The sequence below is a fragment of the Bos grunniens genome, chromosome 2, assembly GCF_055505025.1.
Source record: "Bos grunniens cultivar Pamir isolate PY7600 chromosome 2, Bosgru_T2T1.0, whole genome shotgun sequence".
Taxonomy (NCBI): Eukaryota; Metazoa; Chordata; class Mammalia; order Artiodactyla; family Bovidae; genus Bos; species Bos grunniens.
The window spans coordinates 48930168-48956505 of record NC_141166.1 but is presented as its reverse complement, the minus strand read 5'-3'; the positions used below and the strand labels follow the sequence as shown (position 1 = coordinate 48956505).

General features: G+C 38.9%; 1 protein-coding gene across 2 annotated transcripts in view; it reads right to left on the bottom strand.

Moving 5' to 3' along the window:
- SATB2 (SATB homeobox 2) overlaps positions 1 to 26338 on the bottom strand; it is a 200436-nt gene that overhangs the window by 41001 nt on the left and 133097 nt on the right. For both annotated transcript variants that reach the window (XM_086366667.1, XM_086366674.1), the window contains exons 8-9: positions 11411 to 11623; positions 6652 to 6807 (exon numbers count right to left, since the gene is read on the bottom strand). In XM_086366667.1, coding sequence (XP_086222793.1) covers positions 6652 to 6807; positions 11411 to 11623 — 369 coding nt within the window. The remainder of the gene's footprint in view (positions 1 to 6651; positions 6808 to 11410; positions 11624 to 26338) is intronic.

Sequence of the window (26338 nt, the reverse complement as noted above, 5' to 3'; positions counted from 1 at the left end):
ATGTGTTCAAAAAAAATCTCCCATCAGGAAGGGGCAGGCAAGGCCACACACCTCATTTTAGTCTGCCTTATACACTGAAGACAAGATGGCAGAAGCAAAAGCACTGGGAGTGAGACGAGACCACCACCTCATTCTACACGTGGCATCATACGGCCAGTTTTTCCTGTCTCTCTTTATACCAGAGATCAGGGGAGTCAAACATTTACTTCCGATGCGGTGGTTTAGTTTCTAGGTCATATCTGACTCTTGTGACCCCATGGACTGTAACCCACCAAGTTCCTCTGTCCATGGGATTCTCCAGGTAAGAATACTGGAGTGGGTTGCCATTTCCTCCTTCAAGGGACCTTTCTGAGCCAGAGACTGAACCCAGGTCTCCTGCATTGTACACAGATTCTTTACCAACTGAGCCACCAGGGAAGCCCCAATAGCCTGAGCAATCCTAGTCCCGATAAAGCCATCTCCATAAGGAAACGTAAAAAATAAGGTAACTGTCAAACCACTTTCAGGGCAAAGTGGTAAAATTGATTCTTGTGTAATATTTTCTAAAGGCTAAGAAACCAAATAATGAGACTGAAGATACTGTACAATTCATAAACATACTCTCCCATGAGAAAAGGTGGTTTAAAAATTTACAATTTATAACTGTCTTATTACAGTATAATTCCAACCAGGATATAAACACACACGTGCAAACACGCACTTACACATTAGACTAAAAGGTTAATAGCAACTACCTCTGGATTGTGGGATTACGGGTGATTCATATTTTGCCTTTATATTTTTTTCATTTTATTTTTTAAAATGAGGATGGGGCATTGCAGGTGACATTTCAGGGGGTGTGCTATCTCTCCTTGCCACCTGACGACCCACAAGGACACACGGCCCTCATCTTGATGGGCCTTTGCAGCAATCACAGAACCTGCAGGCCCCAGCCGGGAGGTGGGCCTGAGGGGAGCACAGTAAGGCAGCATGCAGCTCTGACCCCAGATGCTACAGCAGGTGCAAGGGGACAGGACCGCTAGCTGGGGATCATATGTGGAGCCATATGCAGAGCCTGCCTGGTGGAAGAGGGAGACGTGGGAATTTCCAGTTGTTCGGGGTTTTGTTTTGCTTTTGTTAATTATAAACATTTTTTTTCTTTATTAGTATTTTTTTATTTTTATTATTATTATTTTTTTTTACTTTACAATATTGTATTGGTTTTGCCATACATCAACATGCATCCGCCACGGGTGTACATGTGTTCCCCATCCTGAATCGCCCTCCCACCTTCCTCCCCATACCATCCCTCTGGGTCATCCCAGTGCACCAGCCCCAAGCTTCCTGTATCCTGCATCAAACCTGGACTGGCGATTTGTTTCTTATATGATATTATACATGTTTTAATGCCATTCTCCCAAATCATCCCCCCCTCCCTCTTATATTGGCCAAAACTGTAGTCAGCTGAGTCATTCAAAATGCCTTAGGTGAAGGTATAGAGGCAGCGACCCTCAAGCATCGCTGGCAAGGACATCACTGGAATGTAAATCCTATCATTATTTTCAATATGGTAGGACTAGAAATGATTTACATACCCATGAAGGGAAGAGAGTCAAATTGTGGTGCATCCAGTATGACGTAGCAGCTTAAGAGAATAAGAGGACTAAGTGTCCTGATACGGAAAGATCTTTAGGATTTGTAAAGGAAAAACCGTGTGTAAAGTATGCTAGTCATTTGTGCATAGGGACAAAGAAAGCCTATAAACTTGTATTTCCAAAGATAGAGGAGAAATGTTGGCAGTGGCTCTAAGGATGGCTGAGGGCTGAGGGATGGAGGAAGACTATTCACTGTATACTCTTTTGTCCCTTTTGAAGCTTATATAATGAACATATGCTACCTATTCAAAATAAATAGCATTAAAGAAGAAAAGAAATGCCTTTGAATTCAAGAATAAAAATAAAATGAGGATGTTATTACTTAAGTAGTCATAAAATAGAAGTTATTTCTTTAAAAAGGAAATATGTACAACTAACTTGTGCCTGGGACATTTTTAAGAAGAGACATACAAAAGCAAAAATTAATATGGTAACTCATGATTGAATGAAGAAAACACGTTAGCACTATACTGAATGTGATATAAACTCCAATAGCAAAGATTAGTAAAAGGAAGGAAACAAACCGAATGATATACCAATTATTTTTCGTTATGTACAGTTGTCTATCTTTACTTTTACCTTTAAAAGGATCTGCTACAGAGTCCTGTGTATTTTAAATCATTTAACTTGTTAGTCAAATTAGATCATCTATATGGAAATATTTTATAATAAAGAATGTTAATAAAATCTGTGTTTATAATCTACATCTAAAGTTTAAGAAGCCTTCTACTTAGGATTACAGTTTGTTAAGTCAGTAAGTGAGAACATGGAATATGAATATATATATATATATATATATTTCTTTTCTTGGTGAGACAATGATAAGGAATAAAGGCCAATCAGTACACAAAATCTATTTTAATCATAGCATTCATAAAGTATACACCATGAAACCCAGTCACCACGAAGAATACATCTTCTGTGGAGGAAATTATTTCAGAATTGTGCCAGAAACTCTTTCCCCACTGTGGTGGGGTCACAGTTGTGCCTCCCTCTCTCTTCTGCAGCAGGAGTGAGGACTCCTTCATTCCTGATCCTAGCAGTAGCTCCTGCAGCCTGTGGGCCTGGAAGGCATGTAGGGCAGGAAGGACTAGTAGGGGTTTTTAAATCCTGGTGGCGATGATGAGGACATCCTACAGTGTCATCCCTTCAGAGACCCCCTACCCCTTATTCCCAGGTCACTCCCTCTTTTATACCAGCAGACTCTGGGGTTGGCTCTTTCATTACCACCAACTGAGCTTTACAACCAGGTTGTCTATTTCCCTTTTTTGCAGTGTTTCAGCTTCTCTCTACCTTCCTAATAACAGAAAGCAAGACCCTCCTGCCCCACCAAAAAAAGAGAGAGAAAAGAAAAAAAGAAAGCAAACCTAGTGCCCTTCTAACATTTTTATTCATTTGTTTTACTTGTTTAATGAAGGCAAAGTAGAACAGGAATAGGTCCATTCCCATTCCTCTACCTACTCTATTTCCACCCAAACCTAATAGGAAAAGACATATGTAGAGTTGGCTCTTTGGGTATAAAATAATAAAGTTTCACTCTCCTTTCAAAATAAAGCCAAGCTCAGATCAACCTCAGCATTCCATGAGTTGAATACTGAAAGCAATATAAAAAAGAGAAGCAGGCAGGAGAGGAGAGAAATAGTGAGTTAACATCTGGGGAAAGGGGCAGCTGATGTCACCAGAAAGAGATGTAGCTAAAGATGCTGTCACGAAGCACATGGCCATCCCTGGAGCACTGCAGTGGGGGTGCCACACAGGTCACTGTGTTTGCTCCCTGCTGGATTTCCATTTTCCAGATCACATGTGATAAACTGCACTTGGGGAGGAAGGGAGAGTGGGAGAGTAACTACAGAATCTGAGGGACTGGGACACTGAGTTCCTGTAGTCACTTAGACTGCACACTGGGGTGCTTATTCTCTGGGGGCCCTTTGTATGTAGGGCCATGCTGAAGTTGTGAGGGAAATGCCATATGCCCTTACACTATGGTTCCTACTGAGGACCCCCAACTCCTAGTTCACAGAGAACAACCATTGACCATAGTTCATCCCATCCCATGAAGACCAATAATCTGAATATTCTGCAGAAAGAAAAGAGAGTCTTCAGAACCCACATCCACATCCACACACACACACAACACCTAAAATTGATCCTAAATAGAAAATGAAACAAGTAAAAGGTGAAATGTATGTAAGCATACTTTGCCCCCTGCTTTGCTTTCTTTGGCTTCTCTCACATGAAGAAAAGGCCAAGGATCAGACCAGAGGCACTCAGTGGAATTGGATGATGGGCTGGCCTGGCCATGACAAAGGAGCCGGAGACCAATTAAATGAACAGGTGGTCTTCAACCCTACAAATGCACCCTTATGTCACCCACACACTAAGGAAACACACACTTTCCAGTAATATTGTTTCCACCAATAGGACCACAGGCATAACTGCCAATGTTTGTCACTCTTAGCTCCTTTTCTGAACCCCTCCTCCAACTATGCCTGTTTTCTAAACTCTTACAGCCCTCGAGGAACCCCTTGCCCCACCACTCTCAATCTCTAAAAACGTCCTCTCCTTTTCCTACTCTTCATTCAAAGCTTGCCTAACACACAGGCAGTGTAAGGTTACTATTTTTATTATGATGACGGCAATTCATAGCAAGGAATGAATGAGATTTAATGGAGGGTTCCTTTCTATTTTAAGACATGTAAAAAGGAAGAGGAGGGGTTAGTATGTGTGTTTGAACAGGGCCTTCTAGGCTCAAACCCACTCCAATAGGAACAAGAGTTCCTATTCAAGGTTCTTCTAATTTTACCTCCAAGAGAATGGAGTACCCTTACTTCCTCAGTCACTCCATACACACACACACACACACACACACAAAACCCTTATGGACATGTACCAAATACAAGTGCAAGGTACAACATCATGCCGTTGATTTCATTAAGGATGCTTTTTATCAAGCAAATGCCAGTAGTACTTACAAAGCAGAGCGAATATCTTACGTTAAATTGCCTTTGAAACTATCAGCTAAGTTTATTTTGTTTGACAGTGCCGTTTTTAAGACACTTAACACCTGATTTGCAAATCTCTGTCAGCTGTTTACAAATAAAGTTCCTTATTCATAAATGTGAATGAAATCACCACCCTAATGGAAAACAAACAAGAGACAAAGCATCTTATCTCCATTTAGGCTCAATCTCACCTTTTAGCACATCAGGTCCTAGAACTATATTTCACTCCAAGCTCTACAGAAACAGGGCTACTGAGTTCTGCAGGCAATAAGAATTTGGAGAGCTACATTTGTGCCAACTGGCAAACACAGTTTTCAATCAGCCACCTGAACTACTTAGGGAGGCTGGACTCAACACTCTTTTCAGAAGCAATAGTACCAAGTCAACAGGGAGATGACAGCATTCTGAATCAAGTGCTTAGACTATGGCCTTGAGTTTTTCTAGAAAGCAGCTATAAAAGGAGGACTGAGTGCAACTTTGATATTTACATCAAGTCACGACTACGGGGCAGGTTTGCAAAAGCAATTGTGTAGTTTTATACTTACTGCACATTTACCACATATGTCCTTTATTACACAGTGGAAAACCATTAAATGCACAGTAGTTTTGCCAAGTGGCATTATGCATTTAACAGCTTTATTCGTTTAACAGCTCCAACTCTCATTATATTTTGCCATGTGGTACATGGGATTTTATGCATTTAACAGTTTAAGAAGGCTCTATGGTATTTTCTTTTCATGTATTTCATACTATGATTGGACATGATATCTTAGCCAACTACATTGCAATGATTTCATTGATGAGAGAAAGAATAATCTGGAAAAATCATGACATCAAAATTGAATAGGGAAAACAAATATTTCAACCCTCTTCAAAATTGCTGAATATTCTACTGCTGTCTTTTTATTAAAATCTGAAAAAAAGTAATTTAGGTTACTGCAAAACTACAGGTAAAAAAAGTCTATTCCCCAAACCATATAATTAGTAAACATACAGCATTTAGCTATCATTTTAAAAACTTAATTTTCATTAAAAACCATGTTGCTTAAAACATATTCAGTAACTTCTTTTCTCTACAGCACAAAGCAGATCTGTTCAGGAGAGGATGGACCATTTTACCATTTACATATGTAGGGATGAAAGCATTTGTCATGCAAGCCCACAGAGGAAATCAAGCTCTGAATCAAAGGACTCTCAAAATTAAGCTTTAACTAACTTTTGTTTCCTTCACCTCGCATCTGAGTAATTGTTCAACCCAGAAATAAATAAGTAGGCACCTCAACATAACCCATTCTAGGATAGGGCAGTAGTTGTCGCTTTAAACAAATTGAAACAGATAGTACAGCCCTTCAACTGTTGCTGCTTTCAGAAATAAAAACCTAAGCATCTGTCTACTTTCTCCCTGGAGCATTCCATTCCCCACAATCGCAGCACTCTGCAAAATTGTACTGGATAAGCTTCTCTGTTTTTCTGTTAAAAGATCTCAGCACTTACTCTGCAGTCCCCGATGTGTGTTTTCTCCTGGAAAAACAACTGTATTCTCTACATAAAAGAAACACCTGACATTGCAAGGTGTCTCTGGGGCTGGGTTGAAAAGCAGTTATTATAACAAAGTCATCCATTCCCCTGGTGGGAATAAGAGAGGTGACGAGACCTGGCTAAAACTTGATCTCAGGAAGATGCTGTTCTGAACACACCAAGTTTTGCTCAAATACCCAAAAGAAAGGAAAAAAGCATACACAGCAGTATTCAGAATTGGGAGAGATATCCCTCAAGGCTGATTCTTTTTGAAAAAAATTTAAAAAACTTGAAAAAAAATCTGGGTTTTGACTTAGTCTTTATTGTGAACCCTGATGGGAATAAAAGCAAACTGTAGCGCAAAAGGCAAGAACGTGACAGGTTCCCTAGGGATTATTATTGTTATTATTATTATAGGAACAGATGTATTTTTATTGGTGGGAGGAGGAGAACAGTCTAATTCCAGCCTCACTTTTGCTCTTTAAAAATCCACTCACCTGACTTTTATTTGCAGCCACTTTGGCAAACAGGGCTTGAGACACCTTGGCCCTTTTCATCTCCTGTTGGATCTCGTCATAAATGGCAGCTGTGATGTTGACGTTGGCGCCGTCCACCTTAATGGGGAGGTCTGTTGTCGGTGTCGAGGTTTTGGCCTACCAAGAGACCATGAAAATAATAATTTAAAAAGTGCTGCATTCAGCCCAGCCATCTGTGCAGAAATTATCAAAGGATTTCAGTCAGCTGATGCCAAACCACATTAGCTACAGAGGGACACTTCCTGTCCATTATTCTAATCAGGTTAATTGTGATTGGAAATAATTGCAGTGCATTCCTATAGGACATGCAGAGTCCTGTCAACCCTGTTGTTCCCCTCACAGTAGCTGAGACGGTTCGCAGGTAGGATGGCTACTCTGGGTACCAAACTCAAGCCATCACCTAACTGCAACACAAGCATGCAGAACACACACATGGTTACTTTTTTCCTTCTGAAAACAGAACACCTTAGAGGAAGAGTCAATCTTCCAGAAAAAAAAAAAAAAAAGAGTAAATGGGTAGAGGTCTCTAAATAATAAATTATTACTCAATTTAATGCGCTCCCCTGAGTCTCTCTCATTCTTTATTAAAGCTTTACGTATGTCATTTGAGTATGTATGGCTTCCCCCCATTATCATCATTATGCTACCCAGACAGTCACCTAATTTCACCTAGGAAATCAGTGGAAATGAAACAAAATTTCATTTCATAAAACTAGGCTTCAGAATGCCTTTGAAGTGCTGTTTTCATTTTCTTAAACTCATATTCTGGTTTTATGTATTCTGCCATGCTCGTTTTAATTGAATGATTTCCCATCAGCTTCAGAGACAAATGAAGGACAATATAAAAGGTGTCTGTACTTCTTGGAGTTAGGATAACCCTAAAATGTTTGAACCTACTTGATCCAGAAAACTATGTTGTGTAAGGAGCGGGGGCTGGGCAGCCTTCTCAGAACCCAGGGCCACCAGACAAAGGAAACAGTCTGTCCCCACCCTCAGATTCCTGAGCACCGACAGCTGATTTGGTCTAAAGTGAGCTTTTTTCTTTTTGTCCCCACCCACCCTAGACCCCTAAACCACTAATTTCCCTCTCTGGATGTCCTGAGCTGTTTCCCCACTGGACTGATAGTATGCAGGGTTTAGAGACCTGGCATACAGTGTGGACACCGTGGGATCATTCTCAATGATGTCTTGAAGCCAGGGTCACGTCCTAACTTTAAAAGAAAGCTTTGGTTCCTACAAGCACTCAGTGACTTCTGCCATTCTCCTGTGACCTTCCCGTCTCATATTGTTTTCTAATTACTGAAAAGTAATAATAAGAATAACTGATACACATACTTTTTATGTGCCAGGCATTCCAGAAAGCGTTTTACTTTTGTCATCACATTTTATTCTTTATAAGAACACAGTGAGTTAAACATTATTATTTTCACTTTAGAGATGAAGACAACTGAAAATAAAAGAAGATAATTTGCTGGAAGGATATGCAGCAGCAAGTGAAATAACCATGATCTGAACTCAAGTCCCTCAGGCTCCAAAGCACAAGTTCATGGACCACTGTGCTACTCTGCCTCCAAAACCTCCAGTTTACACTGGTGCTGTTTTTATACTTTTCTTCTTGCCCTGGAGTTTCAGGTCTTCCCATAACACTCTAATCCTCTCCCATCTTTTTCAAGAAGACTCATTTTTCTTCTTAAAACTTCTAGTTAATCCAGAGTGTTTTCCCTACTGAGTGCATGTTTTTGCATACCATTTCTGCCTTTCTCAGTGCAGGTTTTTTATTAGCCTCACTGACTTAACATCATGTTAACTAACTGATCAAATCTTTTCTGGAACACTGAGAGCTAAAGTCAAAGCAGAGAAATATATGCTTAGGGACCCAGACCTTAGAATCAGAATAATCAGAACTGAAATCCTAACTCTACCAACCATTTATATTACCTTACATGAGGTATTTAACCTACCTAAACTTGAGTTTCCTTATCTGTAAAATAGGAACAACAATGCAAAATGGTGAGGATCTAAATCCATGCAAAATATTCACAATACATGATATAATAAGTGCTCAATAAATGATCATTCTTATCCTTCTCTGTTGCTTTGTTATCATTAAATGCACTGAAGAATACTGGCCTGTTGAAGGATTATTAGAAGAGACTGTAGGGGTTGAATTTGAAATTTCTTCAATTTGTTTTAAACCAGTAATAAAGTGCTATTGGGTCTGGAAAATAATCTCCATGGACCTATGCAAGACCTTGTGTGTGTGTGCCCTGGAATGCTGGCTCCAGCTCAAAGACGGAACCAGTGGCACCTCTCTGCATTTGTGTGCACAATGAAAGCCTTACAGTAATCTGTATCTACACCACGGAGACAGTTCTATAAAGAATTTTGATTAAGTAGGTAATCATGAAATGTTTTAAATATCTTTAATAATTCTCTCAGTGCTTAACCAGCAGAAAAAGAAGGATGTTCCAGACAATGTAAAACTGTCAGTGCCATGACCATGTTCTCAAATATATTTTGAGAAAAAATATTTAACATTTATTTTCAAAAATCTCCAAGCTGTGAAATTAAATGATCAATTTCCCTGTTAAACTTGCCTCTAAAGGACACCTTTATCTAGGGATTTTCTTCTGCTCAAAAAAACAAAATATTGGCCTTAACTGTGTAGCCTTGTAAGTTGGTCTGGCTCTGAAAGCTACCAGGTCTTTGAAAAGATGCCTAAGATATAATCTTGTTAGAAAAATATTATGAAGGAGTGGAAAACAAAACACACAGACATGTGTGATTTTCTAACAAGAAGGAGTGACTTTCTGAGAAAAGTTGCCCAGTTAAATGGCCATGAAGCATGGCTGGATTCTTCTGTAATAGCTTAATGGGCTTCAAAAGTGGCAAAAATGTTGGTGAATTTAATAGAAGTAAATATTAGTGCAAATTAACAACTCGCCCAACTCAATAGCTCAACATGTATGCCCCAAAATTTAAAAAAATAAAAGTAAAAAAACTTGGCTTCACTAGTCCAAAGTAAGCAGTCAAGCGTCTTAGTTTTGGTTTAACAGTAACTAAAATTCATAATTCACTAAGGTCTAAGTATCACAATTTGGCAGTTCATGATAAAAAATGATCTTCAATTAAAAATCTATTGCAGAGTGTAAAAATATAAAGAGAGTTAAGATGTGTGGGAAAAAAATAAATGTACTTGAAAAAGCTCAAATATTTCTATTAGAATAAAATTCTGCTTAATCAGTTCCTTAGACCTTGCCAGAAAACAAACTCCTAAATCCAAAACTATATGTATCTAAGCCAAAAAAAAATCACATTTTCAGCATACCCAATTTTCTGATTCGTACAAATGTACAACTGTTAAATATTTGGTTTGAAAACTATAACTCAAGAAGGAACTTGAAACCATGCCAGCAACAGTAAACGAGATGACTTTACTATAAATCCGCTGATTAGTAAAAGTTTACGGGAAACACTGCGTGTGTACATTCTTAGTCGCTAAGTCGTGTCTTACTGTGACCCCGGGATTGTAGCCCTTTAACAATGGACAGGCTTCTCTGTCCATGGGCTTTCCCAGATAAGAATACTGGAGTGGGTTGCCATCCTCTTCAAAGGGATCTATCCAACCCAGGGACTGAACACAAGTCTCTTGTGTCTCCTGCACTGGCAGGCAGATTCTTTACCACTTATCCACCTGAGAAGTCTAAGGGAAGTAGCTGTGCTGTGCTTAGTCTCCCAGTCATGTCCTATTCTTTGTGACCCCATGGACTGTAGCCCATCAGGCTCCTCTGTCCATGGGGATTCTCCAGGCAAGAATATTGGAGTGGGTTGCCATGCCCTCCTCCAGGGGATTTCCCCAACCCAGGGATCAAACACAGGACTCCTGCATTGCAGGTGGATTCTTTACCATCTGAGCCACCAGGGAAGCCCTAGAAGGGAAGTAGGGAGTGGGCTAAGAAGGAGTGCCCTCAGATCTGAGTTGGAAATGACTCTTGGCTACTTGAGAACTTGACCCTTCAGTTAAAATTTCTAAAGCACACATTACTATTAATAGATGTATGCATTTGCAGAAGGACCTGAGAACAGAATGCTTTTAAAGCATGGAGAAAAGAAGGATGGAAAGCTGAGCCAGGATCCTGTGGGAATCACTGCAGGAAAGAAAACATGAAGGTCTACCTTCCCACCATTTTCTACAGAATCACTGAATGAGCTCCCAGTCATTCTGATCTAGCCACAGCACATGCATGCTTCCATCACACACAGCTTCCTCACGGATTTCGTTTCTTTCAGGTTACATCAAGCAGAACTTGGACTGCTCTACCTGTCCCCAGCCCCCAACTACCCTATCTCCATCCAAATAAATACACAATTGGAGGAAAGCAGTATGCTTCCTATGCAAACTTAGCTTCAACACTAATCCCCTACTCCCTTCTTTGATAACCAAACAGCTGTATGCAGACATCTAGCCGTTATCCTTCCACCCACCCCCGCCATATATGGAAGAATGGAACTTTTTTAAAGGGAGAGAAATGGCATGGATGGTACAGTAAAGGATAACCACTAGTTTAGGGTCAGAGTTTCACATTCTCTAACTCACATGTTCAGCGGATTAAGAAGTCCTAGAATTATATCTCTTAGTTTTCGAGGGAAAACAGAGTATCAGTGAAGGCAAGATGTTTCTAAGGCAAAGAGTGAAAAGTCAGTGGAGGGAATATCTCACCTGAGGGGTTCGGGAGGAGCTGGGACTGCTGGAGGCTGACGAGACCATGCTCACATTGGGGTTCATGCTCCGCTCTCTCTCATCCTGGTATATGCGGTCCCGCTCCACTTCAGGCAGGTTGAGGAAATTCTGCATGGCTCTCAGGTTTACTAAAAGAGACTGAGATGCTGTCCGAGGGTCTTCTTCCTTCCGCAGAATCTCAGACAACAACCCCTGATTAAATGGAAAAAAAAAAGTAGGCCAGGTATGTGGTGCGGTTTCTGTCTGGCGCACCCCACCCCCGCACCCTTCCCCTTTGTTTGGTATAACCAGCTGGCTGTGATGTCAAGAACCTCGGTCTAATTCCTGACAGTTCTCAAGCAAGAAGATTTGGAGGGATTGTGCTTGGCTCCTGGGGGCTCTGCGTTATTTTGGACCATTCTATTCTGACACTTTATCATTACTGTAATAATCAGCAGTGTACAGAGATGCCAGCTAGCAAGGTAGGCGCTTGGGAAGAATTATGAAACTGCAATTACCACCAGGTGCCTCCTACAAGTATTTCAGGAACTGTTAGAACTCTCTCTGCTTGAAACTGGGAACACTTGGCAGTCCTGCTCAGCTTTACAAATCTGCCAAGTTTGGTAAATTTAGTTCCGACATTTAAACAGCATGGGAGATTTACATCGACTTAAAAAAAAAAAAGTTTGGCTGAATTTCTGTGTGACCGGCCACTGTTTTCAATATAGATATTACTTGTGGGGGAGAAAAAAAAAAAAGACACAAAGCAAGTGGCTCTAACTTGTGTTAACCCTCTATGAGCTTCCCAATCCACATACTTAATAGGTTTCCTTGCATGCGTACCAGAGGGCACCCAAACCTTTTTATGAGATGCCCTCATGGGGACACTCCAATTCCACCACTGAAGCGACAGAAAGTGTGGCTGCAATCTGGTGAAGGGCCACAGCACACCTCAGAGAACACCATGATAGGCTCAGATACTTTCTGACTGTGTGACCCATCCAAATGGAACGCTTTACATAGGAACTTAATGTTCTCGTGTGCTCTGCTCACAGAGAACTCACAAAGAAAAGAAAAATGCTGACAAGTCGAAAGAAAAGTAGTATGGACTCAAGAAAAAGGCTGAAGACCTGAGTTTGGACATCACAGTACTCGAGGCAAAAGCTGATCCATTCCCATCCTGCATGTGCATGTGTGCTCGGTTGCTCAGTCGTGTCTGACTCTTTGTGAACCTATGGCCTGCTGCCCACCAGGCTCCTCTGATCATGGGATTTCCCAGGCAAGAAAACCGGAGTTGCCATTTCCTTCTCTAGGGAATCTTCCTGACCTAGGGATTGAATTTAGGTCTCCTGCATTGGCAGGTGGATTCTCCACCACTGAGCCACCTGGGAAGCCCCTCCATTCTGCACACTTGTTAGATTATCACATAAAGGCATTCCCAGCTAACATCCCTTCTCAGGGCAATATGAGATCAGGCCCTAGGATGATACCTCAGAAAGAGCTAAGATGTTAACTTCTGAGTCTTACAAGAGATGAGGATAACCCCAAATTCTAAAAAGTAGATGCCAAAGATATTTCCACTTAGGGGAATGTTAATGCAAAGAAATACTATCAGATTTGTAATCTATGGCTAAATAGGCCATATTTGGCCAATAGGCCAAAAGGCATTGGATGTAAAAGAAACACACTACTACCTCTAGTTGGCCAACAATCCTCAGGGTAAGGTAGGCAAACTTTTTTTAGAAGTAATATATTATAAGATAGTAAACCAAATGTCACAGAAATATGCATCTGTGAAATAAACATAGTTATCAGCACTCCAGGAGGTAATCACCACCCAAAACACCATGTAAGACAATTTTACTATAAGAAACTTACAAAAGGTATGCCATCTGATAGTTCTGCCAATTTGGTTGTCATTACTTTGATTAGAAAAGTCTTTATAAATGGGAATATAATGTGCCACACAATGAAGCTAGAAAAAAATGTTAAGAAGTGTGTGTCTGCATGCATACATGCCCAAGGAAAGGCCAAGGTAGGGTAGGGCAGGTATATACAACTATCCTACTGGTGAAATGATTCTAAGAAAATCCTGATTTATTGTCATGTTTTCAGAAAGAAGCAACAAGTGAGACACCTGTCTTCCAGAAAATGTTATACAATCTAGGTATTAATTCTCTTTCTGAAATTAAAAGTCAGTTCTGCCTTAAGTTATCCTACTTTCCACTTGGACTAAGCAACTTGATATATTAATAATGATTTGACTTCCCTGGTGGCTCAGACGGTAAGGCGTCTGTCTACAGTTCAGGAGACCCAGGTTCGATCCCTAGGTTGGGAAGATCCCCTGGAGAAGGAAATGGCAACCCACTCCAGGATTATTGCCTGGAAAATCCCATGGAAGGAGGACTACACTCCATGGGGTCGCAAAGAGTCGGAGATGACTGAGTGACTTCACTTTCACTTTTCTTTCTTGCTTCTAAGACAAACATCTCCAAATTAATACATGCAGAAGCAAGAGGGATAACAATTTTCAACACTACTTTCCTATACACCCAATGGAATACTAATCAGTCATGAAAAAGAGTGAAATCATGCCATTTGCAGCAACACAGACGGACCTGGAGATTATCATACTAAGTGAAGTAAGTCCAACAGAGAAAGACAAATGTCATATCACGTATATGTAGAATTTAAAATATGATACAAATGAATTTATTTACAAAACAGAAACAGACTCACAGATATAGAAAACAAATTTATGGTTACCAAAGGGGAAAGGGCAAGGGAGGGCTAAATTAGGCGTTTGAGATCGGCAGATGCAAACTGCTATACATAAAACAGACAGACAACAAGGTCCTACTGTATAGCACAGTGTCTCGTAATAGGCCACGATGAGAAGGAATACAAAATACATACACACATACATACAGAAAATATGTATGCATATATATATGGATCATTTTGCTATATACCACAGACTAACACATTGTACATCAATTGTACTTCAATAAAATAAAAAATTAAAATACAACCAATACCAATTTCTAATACAAAAAGATACTAAGATTGCTATTTTCTGAGCTTTCTTTAATGATGAACTCTACACCCGGAGGACAAGCTGGCACTCACTCCCTTCTCTCTTTCTCTCTCTCTCATGGATATGTGTGTATGTATGGCTGAGTCCCTTTGTTGTTCACCTGAAACTATCACAATATTGTTAATCAGCTATACACCAATGCAAAATAAAAAGTTTTTAAAAAAAGATAAATAATAGTATAAATAATGAGATGAAAAATTAAAACTCTTTATTCTCTGACCTCGCCCCCCCAAAAAATAAGTAACTTTAGCATTTTACCAAATGTCAGACTACCAAATTTGGAAATGCTTTAGGATATGCATGGATATATTCTTTATCCTGGTTATGATGATTATATGTTAAGATCTTTCAAAGGCAAAGTTTGTAAACTTCTTCTGTGAAATTATTTTGACAAATTGTGGAGGATATTGTGGCAAAGATCTTGTGTGTAAAATACTGAAACAACAAAAAAAAATTTTGTTCTCATGGACCAGGTTCAAAACTGTAAATCTGTTTATTCCTAATCAATAAAAAACAAAATCACTCTGAAGGGCAGAGTTCTTTTATTTACTTTTTGTTCAGCGTGGTTTACCTTTTTTCCCCCACATGGAAATTGTGGAGTTCCTACCCCTGCATTTTTTACATGTTGGACAACCATACAGGGAAATGAATTCATCTCTAAGAGAAATCAAGACAAAGCATCCTTGTAAATGACTGCTCATCAGCATCATTTCCGAAGTGAATGAGACACAATATTTGTATTTTCAGGGGTTGGTGGATATACTGTTGCCTCTGTCTCATTCGCCTAATTGAAGATAAAGTCTCAAACCAACAAGGTGGCCAGTGCTGCCTCCATGAATTGCCCCAGAGAATGAGAACACTGTTCTAAATTATTTACTTCAAGTCTCATCTGTGTAGCCCTGGTCCCAAAGCAGATTCCTTTTACCTCAGACATGTTCAATAACAAGTGGCTAACTGGTGGGCACAAGAAGAGTTTTAGTAGTTTTGTTGAACCCTCTTCATTTCGGTTATGTGCTTTTAACTATTTCAACAGTGATTTTTAAAAATATAGCCAAAATTCTACAGGCATATGAATGTAAAGCATGTTTTATTTAGTTAGTTTAAAATCATCATGGGGAAAAAAAAATCAGAAGAAAATGTATGGCATGACTTAAATATACCACAAATCACTCCATCTAATTATCAAGATAAGTAAATGCTTATCATATTGAAACTGTCTTGAATAGAACATAAATTAATAATTTATCCTACATAAATATTTCTAAAGCCCTTGCCACTCAGTTGTCTGGCATTTTAATGATCAACCGGCCAGGGAGGAGGTATCACATGGACATTCCCATTATGCAGCCTGAGCTATAGAGAATATGGCGTGGTACCTGGGCATTGCAAATAAAAATATACTTTTATGAATAGAAAGGTCATGAATATTGAGAATGTGAAAACTGAGGGAAATTAATAAATTAACCAGGATATTGCTTATTAAAATTTCATATCAGTAATCTTATTAAAACATATTGTAAGTATTGAGTAAAGCGGTCATTAAGTATTTTCCTCATCATAGGCAGCAGAGCCTTCTCAGGGGAGAGATTATAAACAATTCTCTCTGTGGTGTTAGCTGAGGTTGTGTAAGACCAAGAAACATGTTGACTGAAAAGGAGTAAAACAAGCCTCTGCACAGGGGAGAAAGGCACCTTCCACCACAGCTCTTGGGTTACAGGTCACTGACAAAAGAAGGGAGTTGGGCAAAAAGAGCCTCTCACTGGCCTTCTCCCTCATCCTTTAATGGAGAGTTTTGTAAACTCCAAAATATTTCCAGCACCAGCAAACAATACATGAGGCTGGCAAAAAATTCAATAAAAGCAAAATATTTCAAAGCACAAACAAGAGATAATACAATGCCATCTAGCTTCATTGCTAATACAGGTTATCTCTAAAGGAAAAACAGAGAGCTGGGGCCAGGAATTCCCTGGTCGTCCAGTAGTTAGGACTCTAACCACTGTTAGTGCTTTCACGGTGGTGAGCACAGGATTGAGCCCTGGTTAGGGAACTAAAATCCTGCAAGCCGTGCAATGTGACCAACAACAACAACAAAAACTGGGGCTAATTTTTAAACAGAAAAATCAATATGCTTATGATTTCTAGTATTTTAATAATACTTATTTGTGATAAATTAAATGACCTTAGAGTTTTTGAATCTGCCATTTCTGTTGAAGCACTTTCTTATTTACATTATTATGACTTTCATATTCCTTCAACAATTTATATAGTTGGCTCCAAATTGCTAGTGTGCAAAATACATGCTCAGAAATATCTGGGAAACATTACCATGACTAGCTCTGTAAGATTTACTTCCAAGGTTGTACACTAGCCCTTGAAACTTTGTCTGGGACAGGTGAGAAACCGCCTTTGATGGGCCTTTACTCGTTTAAGAACAAGAAGAGAACCCAAGCCTGGGCCAGGGTTTAGGAAATCTGAGCCTGAGCCCATCAGAACTCCCAGCCACTGCAGGAGAGGACACCAAAGGTCATTACTGACTAGATTTTAACAGATACCTCTTTTTCATACCTCTCAGACATTAGAAATTCTCAACAATTAGGCTATATCTCCCAATGATTACCTAGAGAACCCCCAAATTCAATATACATATTGCCAAGGAATGACAGATCAGTCTATTAATTCATTTCTCATTTGCAACTTGGTACAAAGCTCATAAGGGAATGGGAGGATTCCCAAGACGTAGATTCTGCTGCCAAGGAGTTTACTATATGGTGGTTTATAGAAGTACAATGTAAAAGATGATGAGTGTCATAAATTTCAGATAGAACTAGTACCATTTCAGTTCAAAAGAGGGTGAACGTATTGCCAACTGCGGTATTCAGGGAAAACATTTTGGAAGAGGCGGTACTTAACTTGGCTGGGATTTGAAATGTACATAATATTAACAGGCAGCTATAGACATAGTGGTGAGGCTAGGCAAAGAGGGAGACTAAGTGAAGGATTGGACAGTATTAGAACATTTGAACAAAAAGAAAGAGCACGACTAATCCAGAATATCAAAAGAAGTTTCTGTTTCCTTAAAAGCTTAAAAAAACACAGTACAAAAATGGGTAAAGCAGTAGAAGACTTTCTGAAGTGAAAACAATACAGTCCACATTAAAAGAATTCTGAACTATTGGAGTATACACAAACTAACCAGCAAACATTACCCCCCAAATGAAGTGATATTAGGTAATCTGTTCAGCCTTTTTGTCACCTGCAACAAATTAGGCTTTCAATATGCAAAACATCTTCCTTCCAGAAAAACAAATGATCATGATTCCATTTAATTGTAATTTAATGAGGCATAATTTATTTTTTAAAGTGATATACACCAGGTGTGTGCTAAAAAAACTGGCCCAGCCAAACCCTAGTGCTTCTCTTTGGAAAAAGCCTCAAACTAGCCAGAGACTATTTTCATTTCTGTAAGCTACATTTCTGTTCACATATTTGTTATAACATAAACTTTTGAAGTAATTCAACCCCCAAAATACTCATATATCATGTCACACAGATATCATATCATAGGCACAGTATATTATAGTTTGAAAATGTTAGGTTTCAACCCAAACAAATTATGCCACAACCAACGAACAAGGTTAAAAGGCACACACACTCCCATATTACAGATTAAAGTTACAGAAAGTCAGAGGTGGAAGGGGTCTTGGGACCCATATGGGCTAACCACATATCCTGCCACCCACCATGACCCATCACATAGTTCCCTCAGAAGGTACTCTTCACATTTCACCACCCCTTTTGCATGCTTATCAGTTAGTCTTAACTAATACAATTCTGAAATGTCTGATTTCAGCTGACATGAGCCAAGAACTAGTATCTTCTTATGAAAACCAGGTGATACCAAATTCTTAGTCTAATCATACAAAGTGAATGCTTCAATTCCAGTGGTTAATGTACAGTTAGTTGAAGCTGTGAACTCAGTTACTTGGCTGAACAGAGTATTGACATCCTACCCACTGAAAGCTGACCTAACATAATTGGTTCTTTCCTAATCTCCAGTCTCATTTCCATCCAGACACTCCTGAGAGGCATTCTCCCCTTGGCTTACAAATATAAACAGGTTTCCCTAGCTCCCATATTCATAATCTACAACCCCACTACAAAGCTGACTGCTGAAATTCATTTGCCTTATGTTAAAAACTACTCACCTCCCCCATCAGCCCCTAGAGCACTGCTTAGACATGAAGGCAGAGTATTTAGTGTGATTTGAATAAAAGGTATACAGGGCACAACAATGACAATTTGATTTTTATTATTAAAAATGATGTGTTAAATCCTCAAAGAAAATGTCGTTATTGCATTAGTTTAATAAAAACCTCTCTTTTCTTATAATATTTCTTTATTAGCAAAGACAGTCTATGCATATAGCACTTTTATATGATGGGGGTGGATAGAATTGAGCATTTAGAGGGAATCAATGTACTCTGCAAATATAAGTGCATATACGAAAGTAACATTTGCAGACAAATGTTCATGCTGTAGAGATGTATTCTGCAATGCACTGAAAGACTATGCATATATCTGTATATGTATATATGCTGCAGTTGGCAATACTTTCTCCCTCCTCTGAAGGGAGATGGCACTAGTTCTATCTTATATTTACGACACTTAGCATCTTTTACATTGTGTAACTATAAAACCTCTTTCTCCCATCATATAGTCAACTCCTTGGGAGTAAAATATGTATATTTTGTGCTTAGTGGTTAGTTGGGGATATACAGACATATAGGGCTCTAAGAGAGTACCATATTTTTTTCAGTGTTCTGGAAGTGGGAGTCCCATATTTGCTAAATAGTTAGCAGCTAGCCTGATAGTGAAGTTGCTCAGTCGTGTCTGACTCTTTGAGATCCTATGGACTGTAGCCTACCAGGCTCCTCCCTCCATGGAATTTTCCAGGCAAGAATATTGGAGTGGGTTGCCATTTCCTTCTCCAGGGGATCTTCCCAACCCAGGGATTGAACCCAGGTCTCCCACATTGTAGGCAGATGCTTTACCATCTGAGCCACCAGCAAAGCCCCAGCTAGCCTGATGGACCATGTTAAAAGCCTAACTCACAACAGTCACTCAAGATCTTCTCTTTCAACCTATTAAAAACAAATAAGATAATAAATACTGAAATTTGGGGCCTTGCAAACCCCACATTAGAACAAATATTCCATGTTCCCCAAATCTACAATTTATTAAATGAAACAGTCACCTCACAGCTTTCTTTCTAGTATATGCAGTAAAACTTCATTTGTGCCACCTGCCACATCAGACGGAGAAGGCAGTGGCACCCCACTCTAGTACTCTTGTCTGGAAAATCCCATGGATGGAGGAGCCTGGTAGGCTGCAGTCCATGGGGTTGCTAAGAGTCAGACACGACTAAGCAATTTCACTTTCACTTTTCACTTTCATGCACTGGAGAAGGAAATGGCAACCCACTCCAGTATTCTTGCCTGGAGAATCCCAGGGATGGGGGAGCCTGTTGGGCTGCCGTCTATGGGGTCGCACAGAGTCGGACACAACTGAAGCGACTTAGTAGCAGCAGCAGCAGCAGCCACATCAGAATACAGTAAGCTGGCAACACAACATTGCCTGCAACGGAACATTCTTGAAACCAAAGCAGTCTGTGTTTTCTTAACTGTAACCCCCTTGTTCAAACCACACTTGAGCATGTACCATGGAGGAACTTAGCCAAAACCAGATTCCTGACAACTTGGCTACTTCCTACCTACCTCATCTATGCAATGATAGAAGCAACTAAATAAATAGTCCCATCTTATTTCCTTCCTCATCCCTTCCGCCTTTGTCTCTAGGAAGTCTTAGGAACTGAAATAGGGGCTGTGCACAATCTAAGTAAAAATTTTCTAAACACATTAGCACCAAAAAGCAAAGCAAATACAGAACTGAACAGGTTCCTTTTGGAAACATTTGCCAGTGGTGTTCTCAGCTCTGGGCACATACATGGTTTCTACTAACACCTCAAGTACCTGGCACCATGACTATTGCATTCACAAAGTGCTGGGCCCTTGTTATTCCTAGTTTCCATGAGTATTCTGTGAAACAACTGTTGGCAAACTTCCCAAAAAATTTACTAGCTTTGGCTACTTTGTCAAAACATTGGCAAAAATAGTACTTTCAAAAACAAAATAAAACAAAAACATACATTTTCCTGCATATTTATATCTCAAATGTATCAAATGCATTCAGATATAAGTAGAAAAGCAGTCTATAAACATATGAGTTGACTCTGTCCTGAAATAATTATAAAACATTATTTTTTTTCCTTGCTGAACATTTTCTGCCTTAGCTTTGATCACCTCCAGGGTTAAAAACATCTGTTCTCATACATGGAACATATCACAGGACTTATTATACCAAAGTGGGAATACCAATTTTAAAAGTCTATTTATTCTTGTATCTCCTTGAGGGTGGGTTTGTGTCTTTCATCATCTGGTCAATGGTAACAAATGATTGAGAATAAAGTGATTATGAGGATGAGTTCTGAAGTTAAAATTTCTGAGTTCAATTGGGTTTCAAGTGGACAAAGATTAATTAATCTCCCTATGGCACAGTTTCCTCACCAGCAAAATTGAGATAATAATTGCACTTCCTTCATAGGGTTCTCTAGAGAGCTTATAACTGTACTGAATACGTGTTAAATGTTCAATAAATGTTAGCCCTCATTATAACCCTAGCGTAGTCTCTGAATGCTTAATAAATCCTTGTTAAATGAATGGATAAATACAGAACTAATATCAAAGTACATTTCTTTTTTTTTTCAAAGTACATTTATTTTCCACCTGCAACATCCCATATTCAAGGCCCTCCACTTATAGATGTCTTCCTATAAAGACAGAAAATATTAAAATATTAATTAAAATAAATACAGAAATTCTAGGAAGTAGAATAATTAAAATTATTTGGGATAGAGGAGAGTGTGAAGAAAAATTTAATAATTATATAAAGCAAAATGACCATAAGGACATTTCAGGATAGCACTGAACTAATATTTATTCATACTTCAAAAAAGTAAAATCACCTTCTTTCCCCAAGTAACTTTTAAAATCAGCTTTAATCTGCATCATTGTTGAAACATGTTCATAATTATTAGTGGCTGATAAAACTAATTTAGCATATAATAGGTAGTTTATTTATAACAAAATGTAGTTAAGTAGATTAGAAATTACCACAGTGCTTCATACTCTATTGTTTCATGAAGGTTTTTTCTTTCTCTTTCATGAAGAAATATACTGGTATAGTTGGAAATAAGGTGGAGCTTAAAACAGACACACATACATGTGGCACAAATGTCTAAGTGTGTGTGACTTAGACATACTAGCTCATAATGTAAAACTTAGTTCTTACTGAGTGTGGTGACCAGAGAAGTTTGCAAGTAAATACTGCTGTCTACAGGAATAATTTTAGGCACAAAACTTGCAGATAGAATTTAAACTACCTTGTCAATTTCCAATTGACTTCAAATTGATTTAATTGTATTTTTCTCACAGAATTTTTGGCCTTCAAACTGAATTTACTTTAGTTGAACAAACAGGCACTTAACCCCAGGCCAAGTGGTCATCATTTCCATCAATGGCCATTAAAGGAACACTCCATGTATTTTTTTAATTACTTTGAATAAGCAAAGGTGAAAAGCATATAAATAATGGAACCTAAAGCTAGTGTTGCCTTGTATTTCTTCTATAAAAATCCTACTTTAAACACCATCCAGAATTTGGAGAAACTAGTTAACTAATAAAACTAGGCTTTCCCACTAAAAGTGCCGGTCTCTACTGAGACACACTCACTAGAAGTGAAATATCTTATTTCAGGTTAGAGACTCCACATCTGTGCAAAATAAGTCAACCCCTTCTTGTTAGAGAATAGTGACATTGTAAAACCATCATCGAAAGGCATGTGTTTTTTTTTTTTGTAAAAATAAAAAGCCCTGAATTTTATTTATTTAGGCCATACCCATAGCTTATGGGATCTTAGTTCCCCAACCAGGGATTGAACCCTTGCCCTTGGCAATGAGCATGCAGAGAATTCAGGGAATTCCCCTTGAATTCTCTGTAACTCAGAAGGTAAAGAGTCTGCCTGCAATGCGGGAGATCTGGGTTCAATCTCTGGGTTTGGAAGATCCCCTGGGGAAGGGAACAGATACCCTACTCCAGTATTCTGGCCTGCAGAATTGGGGTCCCAGAGCTGCTGCTGCTGCTAAGTCACTTCAGTCGTGTCTGACTCTGTGCAACCTCATAGACAGCAGCCCACCAGCTCCTCTGTTCCTGGGATTCTCCAGGCAAGAACACTGGAGTATGTTGCCATTTCCTTCTCCAATGCATGAAAGTGAAAAGTAAAAGTGAAGTCGCTGAGTCGTGTCTGACTCTTAGCGACCCCATGGACTTCAGCCTACCAGGCTCCTCCATCCATGGGATTTTCCAGGCAAGAGTACTGGAGTGGGGTGCCATTGCCTTCTCTGGGGGTCCCAGAGAGTTGGACACAATTGAGCGATTCTCACTTTCTTTCACTTTGTAACAGTTCAGTAACTATTTTTTAAGGATTTTTCACACTGATCAGGGATGAAAGGAATAGAACACTGTACTATCATATCTGTATCCTCTGATTCTTTGGTACAAGTTTTGTGAAGGAGGTGGATAAAAGGAGCCTTTATATTTTCTTTTACATGAAATGTTCTGTTTCAACTAGATTTAGGAGTGGGAATACGCTAGTATACTGAATCAAATTTCTCTTTACCCAGAGCACAAACAGACCCAGCTTATCCCCCATGCTTTTTGCCCAAAATTGCCTAAAAGGTGCTAATTAACGATAGTCTTTATATGTAAGGAGGGACTAAATTGAGACCACTATCCTGAGGGCCATCCTTAAGTCACTGAATAACTTTGAGACACTGCTGTCTTGGGAGATATTAATATTATTATAATCTTTAAATCTATGAATTCAAGCCAGTGATTCTGAAATGAAAGAGTACCTATTTTATGAAGCTTGCAGGACCCTCTTTTCCTACTTTATTAATTTAATGTTGAAATCAAAAGAGGGCATATTATTTGCTTCAAAACTCAATAACATGTTCATGCCTGATCTGTGGCATTTCATATTTACAGCCCATCTTTCAGTGGCTGGATTTCCTTTTTCTCACAGGTTCCCTAGTCATTTTATAACCAGCTCACTGGACCATGGAGTCAAGACCCCTGGACTTGCATTGTATTCTATTGCTGTATTGCTGAGTGCATATATCTTACTGAATGCTGAGAAAGAGTTTTAAATATCTTGGAGGAAAAAAAAAAAAAAATAAATATCTTGGAGGTCAAGTTTTCTACATGTACAAATGGTATGAGTAACTAAATCATGCCTACCTTGAGCTAACAATAAGTATAAATCAAACAAGAAGTTATAGAAATTTCTCCCCACGCTCAGAAAAAACTAACAGGTAACATACTAAAGCTCAGATTTCCAAATATTTTGGTTGTTCGAATTTTCATTTTGTTGCTACACATCTCTTCCTAATTGTGCCATTTCAATTTTTAACCTTAATAATGTGGGTGGGAATATACTATAAACACAGTGCCAATAAAGCATAAAAGCAAAGTCCATGTCATTTCACACAAAGACATTTACATTTCTAGCTGTTGACCTTACTGCCAATTTTTCTGATACATCACTCAGTTTAATTTTCCAATCTGTTGAAAACATTCTCCAGTTGCTGAGTGGCTTCATAAATTGTATTTATGACCCTGAACTTAAGTTTTTCAAATGATATGGCTTTAATAAATAAACAAGAGATTTTTTTTGCAAAGTCTCATAAAAAAATTAAAAGTATGCAAACTAAGGATCGATCAACCAAATGAGTTCACAAAGGATTTTAAAAATTCTCTTCTATATCAGATAAAAATAAGATGAACAGCTCTCTCAAAAAAGACCTTTGATAAAATGTTGCAAATTGTGTAACTCTGTGACTTTTTCACAAACTAAGGATACCAAATTAGAAGGGTTTCTTTCACAGAAGATTAACACATTTTGCAAAATACACATAGACTTCTAATGAAAACATGCTTCTAAGAACTGACTCAGAAGAGCTACCTGGACACAAAATGAGTCTGAACTTTCCCAGTTATGGCATATAATCTGCTAGAGAAAAAAGAAAAATAACTGCACTTCGCCAAAAGTGAATGTGGCAAAAGTTTCGTTCAAATGATACAAACTTTTTATTGCCAATTCCATGTGCATGGCTGTTTCCTGAACCCCACCTTTGAAGGGGATAGAGGGGTAAGGGGATAGAGGTGCACAGAGGGACAGAGAATAACCCTTCATTTCCCTTTGCTGGCATTCTAATGCTCCCATTCACATGTGGCAGGGCATTTGTTCCAATGGATTTAGCCTAGTTTGGATCAAAGCTTCCTCTCTACTTCATTTAACAGATTTGCTCAAATGGAAGGTCTCAAAGGAGAAACGATGCTAGTAAATGGGGGATTTCTGAACACATGAATATGTAGGTCATTGGATTTTAAATAAATTAGAGAATAGTTTATCTATTAAGGAAGATTCATTGTACATATTTCATGAAACCATTCTTATTATAGGTCAGTGGACATCCCACAACCATTCCTGGGTAATATTAAGTTGTAAAATAGTCACAAACCTTTTCATATCTTCAAAAGCCTCTTACTGATTTTCTTAAGTCCATAAAGTGACAAGGGGCAAAAGAATGCTATAGGTTAGGATTCATAACCAAATTGTCAAAATGCAAAGAGGTAAACACAGAAAATAGCCAGGCAACTTATTTCATGTCCATAGGGCTGCTAAGTGTGCCAATGCTAAAATAAATTTGGGATAGAAGCAAGGGAAAATGAATATGCAAAAAAAAATAAAACCCTACAGAGGTCCTCTTCTCAAAATTATCAGTCTAACAGAACCCATTTGCATCATTGACAGAGCACTGGAGATAGGGCAGGACAGAGAAGCAAAGCTACTTTGAAACTCAAGTAAATCACATAATGCACCTTTGAGACTCAGTAAGGATGGTTTTATGTCAAGGCTGAAAGATCTCATAGGGCCTCATATCCAATGTCTGTTTCTGTCTCATTCCTTCTCTTTCTCTCCCCTCCCTCTAACCAATCCCTCCACATTCAACATCTATAAGTAAATCTGGCTAATATCCACACCAGCCCATTGAATTCAGGGGACTCAGTTAAAAATCACAATAGTTATAATGTATTTAAGAGAAAGTAGTACAGTAAAGAAAAAAAAAAAAACCCTATATAATTCTATGCTGCTGCTGCTAAGTCGCTTCAGTCGTGTCCGACTCTCTGCGACCCCAGAGATGGCAGCCCACCAGGCTACTCTGTCCCTGGGATTCTCCAGGCAAGAACACTGGAGTGGGTTGCCATTTCCTTCTCCAACGCATGAAAGTGAAAAGTGAAAGTGAAGTCGCTCAGTTGTGTCCGACTCCTAGCGACCCCATGGACTACAGCCTACCAGGCTCAACACTGATAATATTTTTAAACCAAAGTGGTACCATAAAAACCTCTATACTATTTCCATAATAACATCTTGCCTTAGATTTCTGAAGGTAGTAGGTATAAAAGTAAAGATATGTTTTATTCAAACTACTATCCTATGGCATAACCAAATGTCAATTAGACTAGCAATGACCTTGATCTGTAATCTGAGATAAAAAGCACATCCTGAGATAAAGATTCCTACACAAGTGATTTATTTAGGAAGTGCTTCTGAGTGAAACTTGTGACAGAGTGGGAGAAGCAGGACAGAAAAGG